This window comes from Lagenorhynchus albirostris, chromosome X (genome assembly GCF_949774975.1).
Source record: "Lagenorhynchus albirostris chromosome X, mLagAlb1.1, whole genome shotgun sequence".
In the NCBI taxonomy this organism is placed as follows: domain Eukaryota; kingdom Metazoa; phylum Chordata; class Mammalia; order Artiodactyla; family Delphinidae; genus Lagenorhynchus; species Lagenorhynchus albirostris.
In genome coordinates this window covers 70043092-70065023 of record NC_083116.1, presented here as the reverse complement: position 1 = coordinate 70065023, position 21932 = coordinate 70043092, and the positions used below count along the sequence as shown (strand labels likewise).

The 21932-nt window shown below is 36.8% G+C and overlaps 1 protein-coding gene across 2 annotated transcripts in view; it reads right to left on the bottom strand.

Annotated features, from left to right (window-relative positions):
* PHKA1 (phosphorylase kinase regulatory subunit alpha 1) overlaps window positions 1-21932 on the bottom strand; it is a 131465-nt gene that overhangs the window by 94125 nt on the left and 15408 nt on the right. For both annotated transcript variants that reach the window (XM_060136929.1, XM_060136930.1), the window contains exons 5-9: window positions 18257-18339; window positions 14672-14752; window positions 3344-3442; window positions 2244-2390; window positions 1192-1245 (exon numbers count right to left, since the gene is read on the bottom strand). In XM_060136929.1, the coding sequence (XP_059992912.1) occupies window positions 1192-1245; window positions 2244-2390; window positions 3344-3442; window positions 14672-14752; window positions 18257-18339 (464 nt within the window). The remainder of the gene's footprint in view (window positions 1-1191; window positions 1246-2243; window positions 2391-3343; window positions 3443-14671; window positions 14753-18256; window positions 18340-21932) is intronic.

Here is a 21932-nt window from a genome sequence, read left to right as displayed (position 1 = left end):
AAGTACTTTTGTCATGTGATTCTAACTAGCAGAACTGGTATAATAATGATACTACAGGCAGGTGTATGAGGAAGTGAGACTAATTTGTAATAAGCCTGAGTTTGGTTTTGTACTTGTTAAGTTTGAGGTAGCAGCAGAACATACAAATAGAAATGTTCAGAAGGACAGCAAGAGATGAGGGTTTGGGAATCATCCTTATAGAGGTGACACACGAATCACAAATTATGGATGTAGTACCTATATATAATGAACAAGCAGCCCAAGAACAGAATCTTGGTAAACCCTCAATTTGGTGAGGGAGGACAGAAAGAGGAGAAAAATTAAGATGGTGTAGAGTTGTGGAAGTTAAAATAGGAAAAGAATTTCAAGAAAATGTAGGGGTAGGTAATAGTGATGTACTACAGAGAAGTCAAGGAGAATAAGGACTGAGAAAAGGCTACTGGATTGCTTACTTAGGAGATTATGATGATATTTCAGAGCACAATTTTAATAGATTGGTAGGGGCAGAAGTCAAAAGGCTTAAAGAATAAAATGGAAGACAGGAAGTAAACCAGAAGAGTTTGAGCTCGGTAATTTAAAAAAATATATAATGGCTCTCAACCAGCAAACCTGAGCCTTAAACTATATTTACATTGTCAATGAAAGTGGTTACCAACCATTCATTCCCTTTTAATAATACTAAATTTTCTCCATTGATATTTCCAAGGAGAACTTTTGACAAGTGGAACGAAAGGAAGTTAACTTTTCAAGATCAAGTACTGTTTAGAACTAACCAACTGCAAAAGGTGGAAGGGATCCAAAAGGATCTACTGACAGAAAGATTTTTCCCTTTGTAATAATTAAATATTTGGGGGGGAATATTTTGAGACTATGTAAATAATCTGTTTCTGCCGAAATTTTCATCCACTGACTTAAGCATCCATCAGTAGCTCTTTCCTGAAACTAACCAACTTCAAGAGGTGGAAGGACTACACCTTCCTCTATTTTATTTAATCCAGAAGGGCTCACAAGCAAAACCTGGCAACTAATCCTAACAAAGGTAGCAAACATCAGTTATTGTTATCCTATTTAGTGATTATTTGAAGTACCATTAATGAGGTAAGTATTTTCTCTGAATGAGGTATTTTCTCTGAATGAGGCTGCTGTAGTGACCATCCTACCTTGGACTCATTTTGGGGAAAACAAACCTACCTCTTTAGGAGTTTTATATCCATCTCGTAGAAAGCGACAGCAACCATAACGACCCTGGGAATGCAGAGGAAACAAGCCAGAAGAATGAACATTGGTACAGCAATATAATTAATCAGAAATGTATCCTTTGCAACAGCTACATGTGCCAACCTATCATCAATAGAGACATGATACTTAAAAAATATTTTTTTTGTTGTTAAAAAATAATTTTAAAAAACCCTGATATCAGTCCAGCAGCAGAAAGTGATTTCAGCAATGTGATTTCAAGCGAGGGCTAAGTTGCAGGCTCTTCCCTAAAGCAGTGTTTTTATTTTATCTTCTCCATGGCTTTCCACAATAGGATAAGTCTGTGACAGCCCAATTACTAATCTATGCGGTCCTGCTCACACAATTCATAAGAGACCACAGTTTTTTTAAAAAAGAAAACACAGTTTAAAAATTTTGAGATAATCTGAGACTTACAGAAGAGTTCCCAAAACAGTACAGAGTCCCTGTATATCCTTCAACCACTGTCCCCTAATATTAACATCTTAAATAACCACAGAAAATTTACCAAAACCAAAAAATTAACCTTGGTACAACACTATTAACCAAAGTATAGAACTTATTTGGATTTCATCAGTTTTTCCACTGATGCTTTTTTTCTGTTCCAGTATCCAATTTAGGATACCACTGCATTTAGCTGGCATGTCTCCTTAGTCTCTTCTAATCTGTGATGGTTCCTCAGTCCTTCCCTGTTTTTCATCATCTTGACATTTTTGCAGAGTGTTTGTCAGTTACTTTGTAGAATGCCTCTCGATTTGGTTTTGTCTGATGTTTTCTCATGATTAGATTGAGGTACCGCATTCCTGGGAAGGACATCACGGAGGTGCTTTGTGCTTCTCAGTGCACCATATCAGGGCGTACATGATGTCAGTACATCTTATTACTGGTGATGTTAACCCTGATCACTTGGTTAAATCACCAACATAGGTCATATTCAAGACTCACAAAGATACTAATTTAGCCTTAAAATTAGAGCTGAAAGAAAAGAAAGGCACATATGGACATACCTGAAGCTTAGTGATGATTTCCTGTTTTGTGAGCTCCACCAACTGATTATCCTCTACTGCAAAGGCTGGGAAGGAAATAACTGAAAGTAGACTAGCATCAACCTCTTTGGATGTTGAAGCCCGGGGGAGTATCGAATTAAGGATAGACTAAAAGAAAGGAAGTCAAATGTGGCACATTAGTAAACAACTCAGCAGTATAAAGTTATTAGCTTTAGTTTCAAAAGATGTATGTTGAAGAGGATCATTCAGTTGAAAATCTAAAAATGATTTAATAGTGAAAGCTTAGAAGACTACTTCTATAAATCATCCCTTGTCTTAATCCTGCTCTCAGTGCCTCCTAATCCTGATTCTTAAGCAGCTGCTAATGGATAAAGAATACTCTATCATTATCCCACTCATAATGCTGTTGCTCCATTAGCAACTATCTAAGCATAAAGATAAAATGTAGCTGCTGGGAAGCAAGATGTGGAAGGCTTAGCTCCTATATCCCTGAAATTTATCTTTTCCATGGAAAATTTTGCATTTTTAAAATTAGAAGGTAAGACTGTATTCACTAGAACACCATGGGTATCTAATCAAGGTTTGAAGAAGACAAGAAAGGCCATCTTGTCAATGACAAGAACCTTACTCTTTCAATACAGAGAGTAATCCTAAACAAAACTGAAGATATGCATTTACCACTTAAACAGTCTAATCTCTAAACATCTAACCCGAGGGCCAACCAGGGACAAGAGAAAGTTTCAGAGCCACTATCAAGAAGAACACTCAAAATCGATCACCTCTTGTTCTCTTGGGATATTTAGAAAAGGAGATACTCAGGAGCAGAGCCCATATACCCTTGATACAGTAATAGTGGAGAATTCCATATACTGTGATAGGATCACTTTATAACCTTGGGTGAGAGAACAGCACTATGATCTCTCTTATAGCTCATGCTGTATCAGGCTTATCTCTATAGGATGCTTAACAAGACATTTTTGGTACATGGTAATAAATCAGATTATGTACTCTCATTCAGTTCTGCTTATTCTAAAGCTCATGCTAAATTTGAGTCTGAGTAAAAATACATTTTTCTATAACGTTGTCCATTATTCTCTTACCTGGCAGTGTTGCACTTCATCAGCTAGGACATGGATAACTGACTGGGGACCACCTTTCACACCAAACAGGTCCAGTTCATCTAATGCCTCCAGGGCTGCCTTTGAGGAACAAAGAAGGAAAGTACAACTTCAGCATTACAAATGCGTATATTTCTTCTCCCTCTACCCCTGGTATCATATCAATGAACATGATATCATTTTAAATATGTTCAGCAGAACAGAAAATACAATAACATTCTTTATTCCGCCTCTGAGGGTTTTTCTGGTCTCCCATATTGTCCCAGAGACACTTGAGATGGAGGCTGCATTCATACTTTCATGATTAAAAACCCTCAACAAATTTGGTATAGAAGGAACATACCTCAACATAATAAAGGCCATATACAACAAACCCACAGCTAACATTCTACTCAGTGGTGAAAAATTGGAAGTTTTCCTGCAAGATTAAAGCAAGACAAGGGTGCTCACTCTCACCACTCTTATTCAACGTAGTACTGGAAGTCCTAGCTAAAGCAATTGGGAAAGACAAAGAAATAAAAGGCATCCAAATCAGAAATGAAGAAGTAAAATTGTCATTATTTGAAGATGATATGATCTCATATATAGAAAACCCTAAAGACTCAACCAAAAAACTGTTGGAACTAATCAACAAATTCAGTAAAGTTACAGGATATAAAATCGACATACAGAAATCAGTTGTGTTTTCTGTACACTAACAACAAAACATCTAAAAAAGAAATAAAGAAAACTATCCCATTCACAACAGCATCAAAAGCAATAAAATACTTAAGAATAAATTTAACCAAAGAGGTGAAAGATCTGTACAATGAACACTACAATACTTTGATGACAGAAATTTAAGACAAAAACAAATGGAAAGATAGCCCCATGCTCATGGATCAGAAGATTAATATTGTTAAAATGTCTACACTACCCAAAGTCATCTATAGATACAACGCAATCTGTATAAAAATTCCAATGGCATTTTTCACAGAAATAAAAAAAATCCTAAAATTTGTATGGAATCACAAAAGACCCTAAATAGACAAAGCTATTGAGAAAGAAAAATAAAGCTGAAGGCATCACACTTCCTGATTTCAAACTATACTACAAAGGTATAGTAATTAAAATAGTATGATACAGGCATAAAAGTAGACACATAGACCAATGAAACAGAATAGAGAGCCCAGAAATAAACCCCTGCATTTACAGTCAATTAATATTTGATAAAGGAGCCAGGAACACTCAATGGGAAAACGATATCGTCTCTTCAACAAACAGTTTTGGGAAAACTGGATAATCACATACAGAACAATAAAATTGGACCCCTATCTTACACCACACACAAAAATTAACTCAAGATGGATTAAACATTAAGACTGGATATCACAAAACTCTTCCTTCACATTGGTCTTGACAATGATTTTTTAGATGACACCAAAGGTATAAGCACAAAAGCAAAAAATCAATAAGGGGGACTACATCAAACTAAAAAGTTTCTGCGTAGAGAAGGGACTTGAGGACACAGGGAGGGGGAAGGGTAAGCTGGGACAAAATGAGAGAGTGGCATGGACTTATATATACTACCAAATGTAAAACAGACAGCTAGTGGGAAGCAGCCGCATAACACAGGGAGATCATCTCAGTGCTTTGTGACCACCTAGAGGGGTGGGATAGGGAGGCTGGGAGGGAGGGAGATGCAAGAGGGAAGGGATATGGCAACATATGTATATGTATAACTGATTCACTTTGTTATAGAGCAGAAACTAACATACCATTGTAAAGCAATTATACTCCAATAAAGATGTTTATAAATAAATAAATAAATAGAAAGCTTCTACACAACAAAAGAAATAATCAAAAAGATGAAAAAGCAACCTAGAGAATGGGAGAAAATATTTGCAAACCACATATATAATGAGAAGTTTATATCCCAAATATATAAAGAACATACACAATTAATAATTCAATTAAAAAATGGACAAAGGAAATGAATAGACATTTTTTACAAAGAGAACATACAAATGACCAACAGGTACATGAAAAGATGCTCAAAATCACTAATCAACAGGGAAATGCAAGTCAAAACCACAATGCAATATCACCGCACATCTGTCAGAATGGTTATCATAAAAAAGATAAGTATGGGTGAGGACATGGATAAAAGCAAACCTTGCACACTGTTGGGGGGAACGCAAGTTGGTTCAGCCACTATGGAAAATAATAAGTATGGAGGTTACTCAAAAAATTAAATTAGAACAACCATATGATCCAGCAATTTCACTTCTGGGTATACATCCAAAGGAAATAAAAACAGGATATCAAAGAAATATATGCACTCCTATGTTTACTGCAGCATCATTCACAATGTACGGAAACAATCTAAGTGTCTGTCAACAGATGAATGGATAAAGAAGATGTGGGGTATGTGTGTGCATACCTGCATCTGTGTGTGTATGTATGTGTGCGTGTGTGTGTGTTTGTATGTGTGTATAATGGAATATCATTCAGCCATAAGAAACAAGGAGGAGACTGGTTCAAGATGGTAGAGTAGAAGAACGTGCGCTCACTCCCTCTTGTGAGAGCACCAGAATCACAACTAACTGCTGAACAATCATCGACAGGAAGACACTGGAACTCACCAAAAAAGATACCCCACATCCAAAGACAAAGGAGAAGCCACAGTGAGATGGTAGGAGGGGCGCAATCACAATAAAATCAAATCCCATAATTGCTGGGTGGGTGACTCACAAACTGGAGAACACTTATACCACAGAAGTCCACCCACTGGAGTGAAGGTTCTGAGCCACATGTCAGGCTTCCCAACCTGGAGGTCTGGCAACAGGAGGAGGAATTCCTAGAGAATCAGACTTTGAAGGCTACTGGGATTTGATTGCAGGACTTTGACAGAACTGGAGGAAATAGAGACTCCACTCTTGGAGGGCACACACAAAGTAGTGTGTGTATTAGAACCCAGGGGAAGGAGCAGTGACCCCATAGGAGACTGAACCAGACATACCTGCTAGTGTTGGAAGGTCTCCTGCAGAGGCGGGAGCGGGGGTGGGGGGCTGTGGCTCACTCCGGGGAGGACACTGGCAGCAGAAGTTCTGGGAAGTACTCCTTGGCATGAGCCCTCCCAGAGTCTGCCATTAGCCCGACCAAAAAGCCAGGTAGGCTCCAGTGTTGGGTCGCCTCAGGCCAAACAACAAACAGGGAGGGAACGTAGCACCACCCATCAGCAGAAAAGCTGATTAAAGTTTTACTGAGCTCTGCCCTCCAGAGCAACACCCAGCTCTACCAATCACCAGTCTCTCCAATCAGGAAGTCTGCACAAGCCTCTTAGATAGCCTCATCCACCAGAGGGCAGACAGCAGAAGCAAGAAGAACTATAATCCTGCAGCCTGTGGAACAAAAACCACGTTCACAGAAAGACAGACAAAATGAAAAGGCAGAGGATTTTGTACCAGATGAAGGAACAAGATAACACCCCAGAAAAACAACTAAATGAAGTGGAGATAGGCAACCTTCCAGAAAATGAATTCAGAATAATGATAGTGAAGATGATCCAAGACCCTGGAAAAAGAATGGAGGCAAAGATCGAGAAGATGCAAGAAATGTTTAACAAACACCTGGTAGAAATAAAGAACAAACACCTTGAAGAATTAAAGAACAAACAGAGACAAACAATACAGTAACTGAAATGAAAAATACACTAAAAGGAATCAGCAGAGTACCTGAGGCAGAAAAACAGGTAAGTGACCTGGAAGACAGAATGGTGGAATTCACTGCTGCAGAACAGAATAAAGAAAAAAGAATGAAAAGAAACGAAGACAGCCTAAGAGACCTCGGGGACAACATTAAACACAACAATATTCACATGATAGGGGTCCCAGAAGGAGAAGAGAGAGAGAAAGGACCCAAGAAAATATTTGAAGAGAGTATAGTTGAAAACTTCCCTAACATGGGAAGGGAAATAGCCACACAAGTCCAGGAAGCACAGAGAGTCCCATACAGGATAAACCCAAAGAGAAACACACCGCGACACACAGTAAACAAAGTGACAAAAATTAAAAAGAAAAACTACTGAAAACAACAAGGGAAAAACTACAAAAAAAATACAAGGGAACTCCCATAAGGTTAACAGCTGATTTCTCAGCAGAAACATTACAAGCCAGAAAGGAGTGGCATGATATATTTAAAGTGATGAAAGGGAAGAACCTACAACCAAGATTACTCTACCTGGCAAGGATCACATTCAGTTTTGAAGGAGAAATCAAAAGCTTTACAAACAAGCAAAAGCTAAGAGAATTCAGCACCACCAAACCAGCTACACAACAAATTCTAAAGGAACTTCTCCAAGTGGGAAACACAAGAGAAGAAAAGGACCCACAGAAACAAACCCATAACAATTAAGAAAATGGTAATAGGAACATACATATCGATAATTACCTTAAATGTGAATGGATTAAATGCTCCAACCAAAAGACACAGGCTCGCTGAATGGATACAAAGACAAGACCCATATATATGTTGTCTACAAGAGACCCACTTCAGACCTACGGACACATACAGATTGAAAGTGAGGGGATGGAAAAAGATATTCCATACAAAAAGAAACCAAAAGGAAGATGGAGTAGCAATACTCATATCAGATAAAATAGACTTTAAAATAATGAATGTTACAAGAGACAAGGAAGGACACTACACAATGTTCAAGGGATCAATCCAAGAAGAAGATATAACAATTGTGAATATATATGCACCCAACATAGGAGCACTTCAATACATAAGGCAACTGCTAACAGCTATAAAAGAGGAAATCAATACTAACACAATAATAGTGGGGGACTTTAACACCTCACTTACACCAATGGACAGATTATCCAAACAGAAAATTAATAAGGAAACACAAGCTTTAAATGACACAATAGACCAGAGGTACTTAATTGATATTTATAGGACTTTCCATCCAAAAACTGCAGATTACACTTTCTTCTCAAGTGCACATGGAACATTCTCCAGGATAGATCACATCTTGGGTCACAAATCAAGCCTCAGTAAATTTAAGAAAACTGAAACCATATCAAGCATCTTTTCTGAACACAACACTATGAGATTAGAAATCAACTACAGGGGAAAAAACGTAAAAAACACAAACACAGGGAGGCTAAACAATACATTACTAAATAACCAAGAGATCACTGAAAAACTCAAAGAGGAAATAAAAAAAAACTAGAGACAAATTACAATGAAAACACGACGATCCAAAACCTATGGGGTGTACCAAAAGCAGTTCTAAGAGGGAAGTTGATAGCTATACAAGCCTACCACAAGAAACAAGAAACAACTCAAATAAAAAATCTAACCTTACACCTAAAGGAACTAGAGAAAGAAGAATAAACAAAGCCCCAAGTTAGGAGAAGGAAAGAAATCATTAAGATCAGAGCAGAAATAAATGAAACAGAAACAATGAAAACAATAGCAAGGATCAATAAAACTAAAAGCTGGTTCTTTGAGACGATAAACAAAACTGATAAACCATTAGCCAGACTCATCAAGAAAAAGAGGGAGAGGCCTCAAATCCATAAAAGTAGAAATGAAAAAGAAGTTACAACAGACACCGCAGAAATACAAAGCATCCTAAGAGACTATTACAAGCAACTCTATGCCAATAAAATGGACAACTTGGAAGAAATGGACAAATTCATAGAAAGGTACAACCTTCAAAGACTGAACAAGGAAGAAATAGAAAATATGAACAGACAAGTCACAAGTAATGAAATTGTGATTAAAAATCTTCCAACAAACAAAAGTCCAGGATGAGAAGGCTTCACAGGTGAATTCTATCAAACATTTAGAGAAGAGCTAACACCCATGTTTCTGAAACTCTTCCAAAAAATTGCAGAGGAAGGAACACTCCCAAACTCATTCTATGAGGCCACCATCACCCTGATACCAAAACCAGACAAAGATAATACAAAAACAGAAAATTATAAACCAATATCACTGATGAATATAGATGCAAAAATCCTCAACAAAATACTAGCAAACAGAATCCAACACAATAAAAGGATCATACACCATGATCAAGTGGGGTTTATCCCAGGGATGCAAGGATTCTTCAATATATGAAAACACCATATTAACAAGTTGAAGAATAAAAATCATATGATCATCTAAACTGATGCAGAAAAAGCTTTTGACAAAATTCAACACCCGTTTATGATAAAAACTCTCCAGAAAGTGGGCATAAAGGGAACCTACCTCAACTTAATTAAGGACATATATGACAAACCCACAGCAAACATCATTCTCAATGGTGAAAAAGTGAAAGCATTTCCTCTAAGATCAGGAACAAGACAAGGATGACCACTCTCACCACTCTTATTCAACATAGTTGTGGAAGTCCTAGCCACGGCAGTCAGAGAAGAAAAAGAAATAAAAGGAATACAAATTGGAAAAGAAGAAGTAAAACTGTCACTGTTTGCAGATGACATGGTACTATACATAGAGAAACCTAAAAGATGCCACCAGAAAACTACTAGATGTAATCAATGAATTTGGTAAAGTTGCAGGATACAAAATTAATGCACAGAAATCTCTGGCATTCCTATATGCTAATGATGAAAAATCTGAAAGAGAAATTAAGGAAACACTCCCATTTACCACTGCAACAAAAAGAATAAAATACCTAGGAAGAAACCAACCTAGGGAGACAAAAGATCTCTATGCAGAAAACTATAAGACACTGATGAAAGAAATTAAACATGATACAAATAGATGGAGAGATACACCATGTTTTTTGATTGGAGGAATCAATATTGTGAAAATGACTATATTACCAAAGCAATCTACAGATTCAATGCAATCCCTCTCAAATTACCAATGGCATTTTTTACAGAACTAGAACAAAAAATCTTAAAATTTGTATGGAGACCCAAAAGACCCAGAATAGCCAAAGCAGTCTTGAGGGAAAAAAACGAAGCTGGAGGAATCAGGCTCCCTGACTTCAGACTATACTAGAAAACTACAGTAACGAAGACAATATGGCACTGGCCAAAAACAGAAACACAGATCAATGGAACAAGAAAAAAAGCCCAGAGATAAACCCACCCACCTATGGTCAACTAATCTATGGCAAAGGAGGCAAGAATATACAATGGAGAAAAGACAGTCTCTTCAATAAGTGGTGCTGGTAAAACTGGACAGCTACATGTAAAAGAATGAAATTAGAACACTCCCTAACACCATACACAAAAATAAACTCAAATGGATTAGATACCTAAGTGTAAGACTAGACACTATAAAACTCTTAGAGGAACACATAGGAAGAACACTCTTTGACCTAAATCACAGCAAGATCTTTTTTGACCCACCTCCTAGAGTAATGGAAATAAAAACAAAAATAAACAAATGGGACCTAATGAAACTTCAAAGCTTTTGCGCAGCAAAGGAAACCATAAACAAGACGAAAAGACAACCCTCAAAATGGGAGAAAATATTTGCAAATGAAACAATGGACAAAGGATTAATCTTCAAATATATAAACAGCTCATGCAGCTCAATATTACACAAACAAACAACTGAATCCAAAAATGGGCAGAAGACCTAAATAGACATTTCTCCAAAGAAGATATACAGATGGCCAAGAAGCACATGAAAAGCTGCTCAACATCACTAATTATTAGAGGAATGCAAATCAACACTACAATGAGGTATCACCTCACACCAGTTAGAATAGGCATCATCAGAAAATCTGCAAACAACAAATGCTGGAGAGGGTGTGGTGAAACGGGAACCCTCTTGCACTGCTGGTGGGAATATAAATTGATACAGCCACTATGGAGAACAGTATGGAGGTTTCTTAAAAAACTAAAAATAGAATTACCATATGATCCAGCAATCCCACTACTGGGCATATACCCAGAGAAACCATAATTCAAAAAGACACATGCTCCCCAATGTTCACTGCGGCACTATTTACAATAGTCAGGTCATGGAAGCAACCTAAATGCCCATCGACAGATGAATGGATAAAGAAGTTGTGGTACATATATACAATGGAATATTACTCAGCCATAAAAAGGAATGAAATTGGGTCATTTGTAGAGACGTGGATGGATCTAGAGACTGTCATTCAGAGTGATGTATGTCAGAAAGAGAAAAACAATTTTTTTTATTAACACATATATGTGGAATCTAGAAAAATGGTACAGATGAACCAGTCTGCGGGGCAGAAATAGAGACACAGATGTAGAGAAGAAAAGTATGGACACCAAGGGGGGAAAGTGGTGGGGGGTGGTGTGGTGGTGTGATGAATTGGGAGATTGGGATTGACATATATTCACTAATATCTATAAAATGGATAACTAATAAGCACCTGCGGTATAAAAAAATAAATAAAATTCAAAAAGAATAAAGAAAAAAAGAAAGAAGGAAAACCTACCATTTGCGAAAATATGGATGTACCTTGGGGGCATTATGCTAAGTGCGATAAGCAGGTGGAGGAAGACAAATATTGTATTATATAACTTATATGTGGAACCTAAAAAAGTCAAACTCATAAAAACAGAGTAGAATGAGTTATTTTCTAAGCACTAATTCCCTGAAGTACAGGATATAAACAATTTTTAGGACATAATGCTAAATTCCCTTTCATGCAAGTTGTACCAATATAACTATCACCAGCAGTGTATGATACAACCTTCTTTAATGCAAACCAGGTATTATTTTAGAAATTTTCCCTAATTTGATAGAAAAATGGTGATTCTGTTGCATTAATTTGCTAATAAGGTTGAATATTCTTTCATGTATTTATTAGTTATTTGTAGTTCCTCAATTGTGAGGCAGAACTGACTTAGTCTTTGGGATAGCAGGTAGTTCTGGAAAGCTTCCCTGGAGAAATGTCTAAACTGAGACCTAATGGGTTAAACAGATATCATCCAGGCACAAAATACTTATCAACTACGAGGCGGAAAAAAAGCAAATTTACAGCAGAGAAATATGGCAGATACCACCTTAATGAAGCCATCAAACTTAACATGAAGAGTAATGGGACAAATCCACATCTTGTACTTCCTGATTATGTCCTGAGGACACATCTTACCTCTGTGGTATTCTTTCCAAAAATGCATAGCTTGAAACAAATCATGAGGAAATATCACACAAAATCAAATTGAAGGATGTTCTATAAAACAATCTTTAAAAATGCCAAGGTCATAAAAGGTGAGTAAAGTCTAAAGTATTATCAGGTTAAAGAAGCCCAAAGAGACATTACAACTAAACATAACATGTTATCCTGGATTGGATCCTGGATCATAAGGGTTTTCTTGTTTGTTTTTGTGTTTTGCTATAAATGATATTATTGGGACAATTAAAGAAATTTGAATGGGGTCTTTGGATTAAGTTGTAGTATAATGCCAGTGTTCATTTCCTGATTTTGATGATTGTACCATGGTTATGGGACAGTCTTTGAGGAAATTCACTCTGAACTATTTAGGAGACATGAGGCATCATGTCTGCAATTTACTCTCAACTGGTTCAAAAACAATAATGTGTATGTGTAAATAGAAAGAGAAAGCAGGGACTTCGCTGGTGGCGCAGTGGATAGGAGTCTGCCTGCCAATGCAGGGGGCTCGGGTTCGATCCCTGGTCCGGGAGGATCCCACATGCCACGGAGCAATTGAGCCCGTGCTCCACAACTACTGAGCCTGCGCTCTAGAGCCCGTGTGCCACAACTACTGAGCCCACACGTCACAACTACTGAAGCCTGCGTGCCTGGATCCCGTGCTCCGCAGCAAGAGAAGCCGCCACAAGGAGAAGCCCACGCACCACAACGAAGAGTAGCCCCCGCTTGCCGCAACTAGAGAAAGGCCACGCACAGCAACAAAGACCTAATGCAGCCCAAAATAAATAAATACATTAATAAATAAATAAAGTGTATATCCCTTAACCCAATGTTTTCACTTTTAGGAATCTATCCTACAAAACTATTTGTGCAAGTTCACCAGGATATATGTACAAGGATCCACACTAAAGCATTATCATCAACAAAGTAATTATTAAATATTGAAAAGAATGAATTAGATTACCTGTATGAAAGAGGATGTTTGGTTATGTTGTTCAGTGAAATGTGAGATTGTTGAATTTAAAAATTCAGGTTACATAGAGGTAAATAGAGTAGGGTTTAGTTTTTAAAAATAAGCTCAATATCTGTATCACTTTGGTAATTAAAATACATAAAAAAGAAAATGGTTACCTAGGGAATATATATTTTGTAGGGACAAAGTTCTATATTAATTAATTCAACCACATTAATTATATAGTTTAAATTTTCTATGAACTTATTTTTGGTTTATTTTATCTGTCATAGCCTAGCAGTGGCTTTTGTTAAATTGTCCCTTTATAACTGTTTCTATTTTGCCTTGTATTTCTAATACATTTTGCTCTGTATTAATTGAAACTACATTCCAGGCCAGACTTTCTCATTGTAGGCTGTGCCTTCTATCTGGACCCTCTTTGTCCTCTTTTGTTCCATGTAATACTTTTTGCTTTGAATTCTACTTCATTTGAATTTACGTAGTCACCCGTACTCTTTTTTGCTTATTTTGGCCACACTTTGTCCATCCTTCTGTTTTTAATCTTTCTGTAGCAATTTGTCGTCTTAGAGCTCTTAGAGGTGGTATAGGTATAGACTGGATTTCCTTTCTTCGTTGTTTAAATCAATCTGTGCCTTTGCCTTTAGGTAGGGGAAACAAATCAAGCCATGTGTATTTATCATTATAATGAATATGTTTGATCCTATTCCTACTATCCTATTTTATGCCTTCTTGCTGTTTCCATAGATGAAAGCTGAAATTAAGGCAGTAGCAGTGGGAAGGAAGAGATGAAGGCAAGTGGAACACAATAATGATGATGAAGATAACAATATAGGGGATGCAGGAGAGTGAGGGGGGTGGAGGATTGAGAGATGGTTCCCTGATATCAAGCTTTGTCAACTAGTGTATGGAAGGAAAAAAAGCCTCCTTTTGTTTGCTTTTGTAGTGATAGAGATGATGAGTTTAGTTTAAGATATGTTTTCTAAGGTCTTTATATGATATGTAAATAGAGATATGCTACAAAAGCAGTTGTACATAAAAATCTGGAACTTATGAAAGAAGTCTTCACCTATATGTCCATAGTTATACTGGAGACTCTGAATACTGCCTATGGTTTAAAAGACCAATTAATTTGATGATGGTCCACATTCATGTTAAGGCTTTATCTATGGCAAAGGTGTACCAGAATTCCTTATCCCACACTTGGTAAAAACAAAGCAAGGAAAATTACCTTTGCCATTCCAACTGAACTGGCATTCAATTCTGAGATTCCTTGGTTGGTCTTATCTCCACGTTCCCATATCCCGAAGTCCTGGCATAAAATAACCAACACACCATTATCAAATCATCACTACTAAACACTTACTAGATATACAAACCTTGAATAAAAGGCACAAGTATTAGCTAACTCGCCATACATACGCTTGCCCACAATGCTTATTAAGGAGAGGCCAATGAGTTGGGTTCCCCCTGTAGCTATTCTCCCAGTAGTTTTAAATTCTATTGGGGCCTCCAAGAAGTTAGAAGATATCTTGACAGTTGATCAGGACTAAGAACTGTACCTTAGTTCATCTAAAGAGGTGCTTCTCAAAATTTTTCATCAAAGCAGACACCTAGGGGGTCTAGGAGACAGAGCCTAAACATCATCCAAATATTTTATCATAAACATCCAGTCTAATTTTACTCTCTATTGGCACTGACAATGTACCATGCACTTACCTATGCACTTTACACTATTACAGTTTCTTCCTTAATCTTTACATTTTATAGATGATGAAACTGAGGTACAAAGAGAGGTCAAGTGACTCACCCAAGGTCACATAGCTAATGAATAACAGAGCTAGGATTAGAGTCTAAGTGCTCCAAAGCCTACATTCTTAACCATAGTTCTATACGGCCCCTCGATAATACAAAGATAACATTTAAAATTACTTTTTAAAAACCTTTCATTTCCAAATAACTTTAGATTTACAGAGAAGTTGCAAAAATAGCAGTGAGTTCCCATACACCTTTCACTCAGCTTCCCCTAATGTTAATACCTGACATAACCACAGTACAATTGTCAAAGTGAAGAAATTTATATTAGTAAAATACTAGTAACCAAATTATGGACTTTACTAGGATTTCACCGTTTTTTCCCCCACTAATAGCCTTTTTTTTAAAGATTTTTTTTGATGTGGACCATTTTTAAAGTCTTTATTGAATTTGCTACAATATTGCTTCTGTTTTATGTTTTGGTTTTTTGGCCGCAAGGCACGTGGGATCTTAGCGCCCCGACCAGGGATCGAACCCGCACCCCCTGCATTGGAAGGTGAGGTCTTAACCACTGGACTGCCATGGCAGTCCGACCTTTCTATGTATTCCAGGATCCAATCCAGAATACCATGCTGCATTTGTCATGCCTCCTTAAGTCTCTTCCAATCAGTTAGTTTCTCAAGCCTTATCTTTCATGACCTTGACACTTCCTGAAGATTAGTGGTCATATATTTTATAGATTTCCCTCAGTTTGGGTTTGCTTGATGTCTTCTCTTGATTAGATTGAGGTTATGCATTTTTGGCAAGAATACTAGAATACTACAAACATTATGCTCCTTCTTAGCACATCGTATCAGAGGTATACGATGTTGATGTCATTACTGGTGATGTTAACCTTAATGACTTGGTTAAGGTGGTGTCTGCAGAGTTTCTCCATTCTACTGTTACTACTTTTCTATTATACTATTGTATTACTATACTACTTACAAGCATACCTCAGAGATATTGTGGGTTCAGTTCCAGACCACAGCAATAAAGTGAATACTGCAATAAAGCAAGTCACATGATTTTTTTGCTTTCCCAGTGCATATAAAAGTTATGTTTACACTATACTATAGTCTATTAAGTGTGCAATAGTATCATGTCTAAAAAACAATGCACATACCTTAATTTAAAAATACCTTGTTGCTAAAAAATGCTAACCATTATCTGAGACTTCAGCAAGTCATAATCTCTTTGCTGGCAGAGGGTTTGACACACTGCAAGAATTACCAGAATGTGACACAGAGACATGAAATGAGCAAATGCTGTTGGAAAAATTGCACCAATAGACTTGCTTGACATAGGGTTATCACAAACCTTCAATTTGTAAAAAAACACAATTAACTGTGAAGTGCAATAGAGCGAAGGAAGCACAGTGAAATGAGGTGTGCCTGTAATTAATAATTATCTTCAGAGAGATACTTTACGATTGTGCAAATATCTTGTTTCTCCTCAAACATCCACCCACTAATTTAGCATCCATCAGTGAATTGTGCCTGTGACAGTTATTACAGTGGTGATTTCAATGGTGATTTTCTAGTTCCTTCATTACCTCTACACTCATTAACTGCAATTCTTCTCTAAGGAAGAGTTATCCTTTCTCCCTCATTTATTTACTCAGCTATTTATTTACATCAGTATGAACTTATAGATATTTAGGTTATTCTCTGGGTTGTAATAAAATGTTATCATTATTTATTTTGCTCAAATTGTTCCAGCTCTGGCCACTGGGAGTTCTTCTAGGTTGGCTCCTGTGCCCTTTTGACATGCTCCATTTTTCTGAACACTTCCTCACTTTTTGTCACTATAAGATACCCAAATACAGTCTCATCTCGTATTTTCCCTGCCCCAGCCCTGGAATCAACCAATTCTACAAGGAATCCTGGTTTCTTTTATTAGAGAATGATAGTTACATTCAAGACTTGGATGCTGGTCCTCATTGCCACTGTGGTGTCAGGCTTCTAGGCCCTCTCATTGAACAGAACTTGGAAATACCCATGTGCACACATGCATGTGCGTGCACACACAGGCACACACACCTATATTTATTTTGGTATTTACCTTAAATTACTTTTAATATCAAATCTTTGAGTCAAAAGATGGAGCTTCAGAAAGGTAAGCCATATTTATCCCATGGTGAGTCTCATCTGCCCCTAAACCCAGCTCTACACTAGTCTGTGCAGCAAAGATTAGAGTATGAGAAGGCACAAATATCATTAATTCTACTGCTGCAACCCTTGGCTGCAACAGAGAGGTCAGAGAACACTGGCTTTTACCCTGGATCACAGCAGGCCTATGGCATCAGAAAACAAAGCAATCCATCAACAAATAATGTCTGTCTGCATCAGATATGTCTATGTTAGAATTATCCTTCTGGTAAATATGGATTGACAGGTTGCAGATTTATCCTCACATCTGTAACAACTAAAAAACAGCTAACCAAACTAAAACAACTAAACAGCTAAAAAAAAACTGGACTACTTATGACACAGCCATTTTCAATACAATGAACATCATGCAATGAAGAACAGCAAACCCTGAGAGAGATGTTAAATATATTATGACAATAAAAACCTACCTCATATGTAGTCATAAGAAAGAGTAACTATTTTTGTATAGTAAGCACTGAATCAATGTCTACAGATGATATTAAATACATGACTAAATTTTACTTCTAAGTAGCTAACTGACCCATAATACTCCTTAGCCATCTTGCTCCCATTAACCACAAACATTAAAATAAGACCACAATTTAGCCCCAGATTGCCCAATACATACCATGAAGTATTACAGAGTTTGAAAGGAATGAAAGCATTGCACCTTGACCCTCCTGCCTCTGTAAATCCCTTGGGGAAAGGCAAACAGAGGACGACAGAGCTTAGTAAAGAGGCTGAAGGCAATTTCTGCCAGAAGCGTTATAGATTGGTTCACTATGAGGGGAGCATTAAGAGAAGGATTAGGTTGTCCAGTATTTTAAGAACATCACATGTTTATAATTCATTCCAAAATGAGTACTTACAGCAGTTTTATATGCAGCTTCGATGTAAAACACAAGGTTCTGTATGAAATTAACTTCATCTAGGCTGTGGACGATATGAAGTCCTGAGGAAAAAGAGAATAAAGATATAGAGCTAGTCAATTATCACTACAGGCTTTACAGGCAGCCACAGTGACTAACTGACCCCCCTATACCAAATAATCCCACTCCCACTTAGGAATAATGGGAGACACTTTGATTCCTAAAGCATAAAAATAACACCACAAATCAGTCCTAGGCTACTCTTCAACTAAGTAAGATACCACCATATTTTAACATGAAAGAATTTTAATTGTTATTTGTAGGCTTTAATGGAAAGTATCCGACTCCTAATTCTACAGGTAACTAATTTGTGCTGTGTTTAAATATACAAACCTAGGCATCTGGAAAAAGAAAGACAAATATTTCAAAGAAGACTTGGAGGGAGTCTAAATACTAAGAAGTAGATAAAGATTATGATTTTAAGAACTCAAAACCATATTTTGGGGAGTAAAAATGATAATTATTCTAAATATAAGCTATATAAAGATAGGGCTTATAAATAAAATATTTTGCATGAATCATACATTCAATTTTCAAAACAACCCTAAGAGGTGGGTACCTCTGTTTTCTGCCTGAGGCTTAGAGAAGTTAAACATTTGCCTCAAGTCATGTAACTAATAAATAGTGGAACCAGGACTCAATTGACTATCAACTTCTGTTTCACTTCAGAGACTGAGTTCCCAACCAAGATGCTATACTGCTTCCAAATATGCACAATATGATCCATTTTTGTTTAAAAACTAACTTCTTTCCCCTCCCCTGCCATCAAGGGAAATACCAACAATTACACAGTGAAAGTTTTTCCCCCACCCAGAATCACATCACTCCCACCCTGCCAAATCTCCTCTCTGGGAGAAACCAGTCTTACCAGTTTCCTCCGTATCCTTTCAGAGATACATTATGCATATACAAAAATTATACAAAGAGTAGTATACTATGCTGCACCTTGCCTTTTTCATATATAACTTCGAGAAAAGTTTAAATATATCTGCCTCATTTTTTTAATGGCTACATAGCATTCCACTGAATGGCTATTCATGTAACCTGTTCCCTATTGAAAGACATTTAGGTTGTATCTAATCTTTTATCACTACAATCAATGCTGCAATGAATATCTGTGTATTTACATCTTTGTGTACATGCACCAGTATATCAAGGTAAATTCTTAACTGCTGAGTCACAGATTTATGCATTTCCCCCAACATTTTATTTTGAATATTTTCAGACAAAAAAAATAAAAGAATTTTACATGGCACCTGTAGATTTTACACACCATCTGGACTCAACCACTAACATTTTACTGTACTTTTTAATCACATATATATCCATGCAACAGTCCACCTTATTTTTTGATACATTTCAAAGTAAGCTTCAAATATGGGTACACTTCTCTCTAAATACTTCACCACATGTACAATTAAATGTTGATGATCATCACCAAGTTATTCTGCAAAGAAGTTCCACAGTTTACATACCAACTAGCGCTGCCTGCCTTTTTCCAACACATTTTGTAAACACAGGCTTTAATAAAAGTTTCTGATCTTTACCATTCTAATGGATGAGAAATAGAATTTCCTTGCACTTTAATTTGTAGCTTTTTTATTTTGAGTAAGGTTGTCTTTTCTTATGTTTATAAGCCAACTCTATTTCTTTTCCTATGAACTGTTTGTTTTTTCATGTCCTTCACCAATTTCTATTGAATTGCTGGTCCTTCTGTTATTAATATATTAATAAATATTAAGGAAATTAGAATTTTGCCCATCATATGTTACAAGTATTTTTCCTAGTTTGTTTGAACTTTGATTTTGTTTACAGTATATTTTTCTTCTCAGAAGCTTTTATTAAAAAGCTTTATCCCATGAATGTTTCTAGTACTTTCCGTTTCTTTTTTTGCATTTAAATCTTTGATCTATTGACAAATATGTTAAATCACAGAACTCTAACTTTAAAATTAAAAAGGACTATATGATTCAGATCATCAGATTGCAAACTCCTCCTGATCCGTGCCTCTGTCAAAACAGCAACCACAGCACAGGGCAGCATCAGCAGCAAAGGGTCTTTCTTGTAGCAGTAATGACCTACCTTAATTTCTTGGATAGAGAGGAAAAAAAGAAAAGAGAGGTAGCAATATTGGATATCAGCTTCATAGCTTTATCTTGTCACCTTTGTGTGCCAAGGTGCTTGAACAGAGATTGAGAGAAGGCAGTAGGTGTGAAACTGGTTTTGTCTATCTCTTAGGCTTGTGTCACAGCTAACTAGTCACTATACCATATAAATGCCATATGTCTACCATTTGTCCCTTTGCTCATGATATTCTGTTTACATGGCTTTCTCCACATCTTGAAATCCTAACTGTTCTTTCAAGGCCAAGCTCAAATGCTATCTCCTCTTATGATGCTCTCATTGATTCCCCTCTTTGGTGCTTCACAGAATTTTATTTTTCTTACTCTTATGAACTTATTTTTTACTTGTACCATAGATAAATCTTTACCTGAATTTGAAGGAATTTTATTTACATTTGTAAGTCCCCAAAAGTATCTCACATAGCCCCTAAAAGTATCTCACATACTAATGTGAGTGGTATTAAACAGTATTGAATAGTAGATGTTCAATAATTACTTATTGAATGATCTTAAACAACCCTGTCAACCACAGGAGAGGGACCTGTCTCTTGAAGCAAAGCCATACATGTAGGACCTGTGGTTCCTGTCCCTTCTATGGAGCCAAGGTGTTGCTTGTAGAACAGAGGATGCGGAGGTGAGACACACAGGTTAAATGAAGTAGGCTTGGGTAAGGCTAAAGATGGCAGTGCTGTATAAAGCATACTAAAATATGTAGGGCTCGAGAAATGAGGCTGACTCAGTGTTCTACTCCACACACTGACTTGCACTCACCTAAAATTTAGCCTTTCTCTCCCTTATTTTTAAAAACAATATTGAGATATAACACACATACCATGCAATTCACCCATTTCAAGTACATAATTCAATGGTTTTTAGGGTATGCAGAGTTCTGCAACCATCACCACAGTCAATTTTAGAACATTTTCATCACTCCCCAAAGAAACCCTGTATCTGTAGCATCACTCCCCATTTCCCTTCAACACTTGTCCCATCGTTCCCCTACCCCACCTCTTGCCGAGCAATTACTAATCTTCTTTATGTCTCTATAGATTTGCCTTAATAGATATTCATATAAATGCAATCATACAATATGTGACATATTATGTCTGGGTTCTTTCACTTAGCATGTTTTCAAGGTTCATCCATGTTGTAGCACATATCAGTACTTCATTTCTTTTTATTGCTAAAAAATATTCCATTGTACAGATATATCACATTTTATTTATCCAATGAGTAGTTAGTTGAGGGACATTTAGGTTGCTTCCATTTTTTTGGCTATTATAAACAATGCTGCTATGAACATTCATGTATGTGCACAAGCTTTTGAGTGAACATGTTTTCATTTCTCTTGAGTATATACCTAAGAGTGAAACTGCTAGATCATATGGTAACTCTGTTTAACCTTGTAAGAACTGCCAGACTGTTTTACAAAGTGGCTGTACTATTTTACATTCCCATCAGCAGTGTATGAAGCTTCCAATTTCTCCATATCC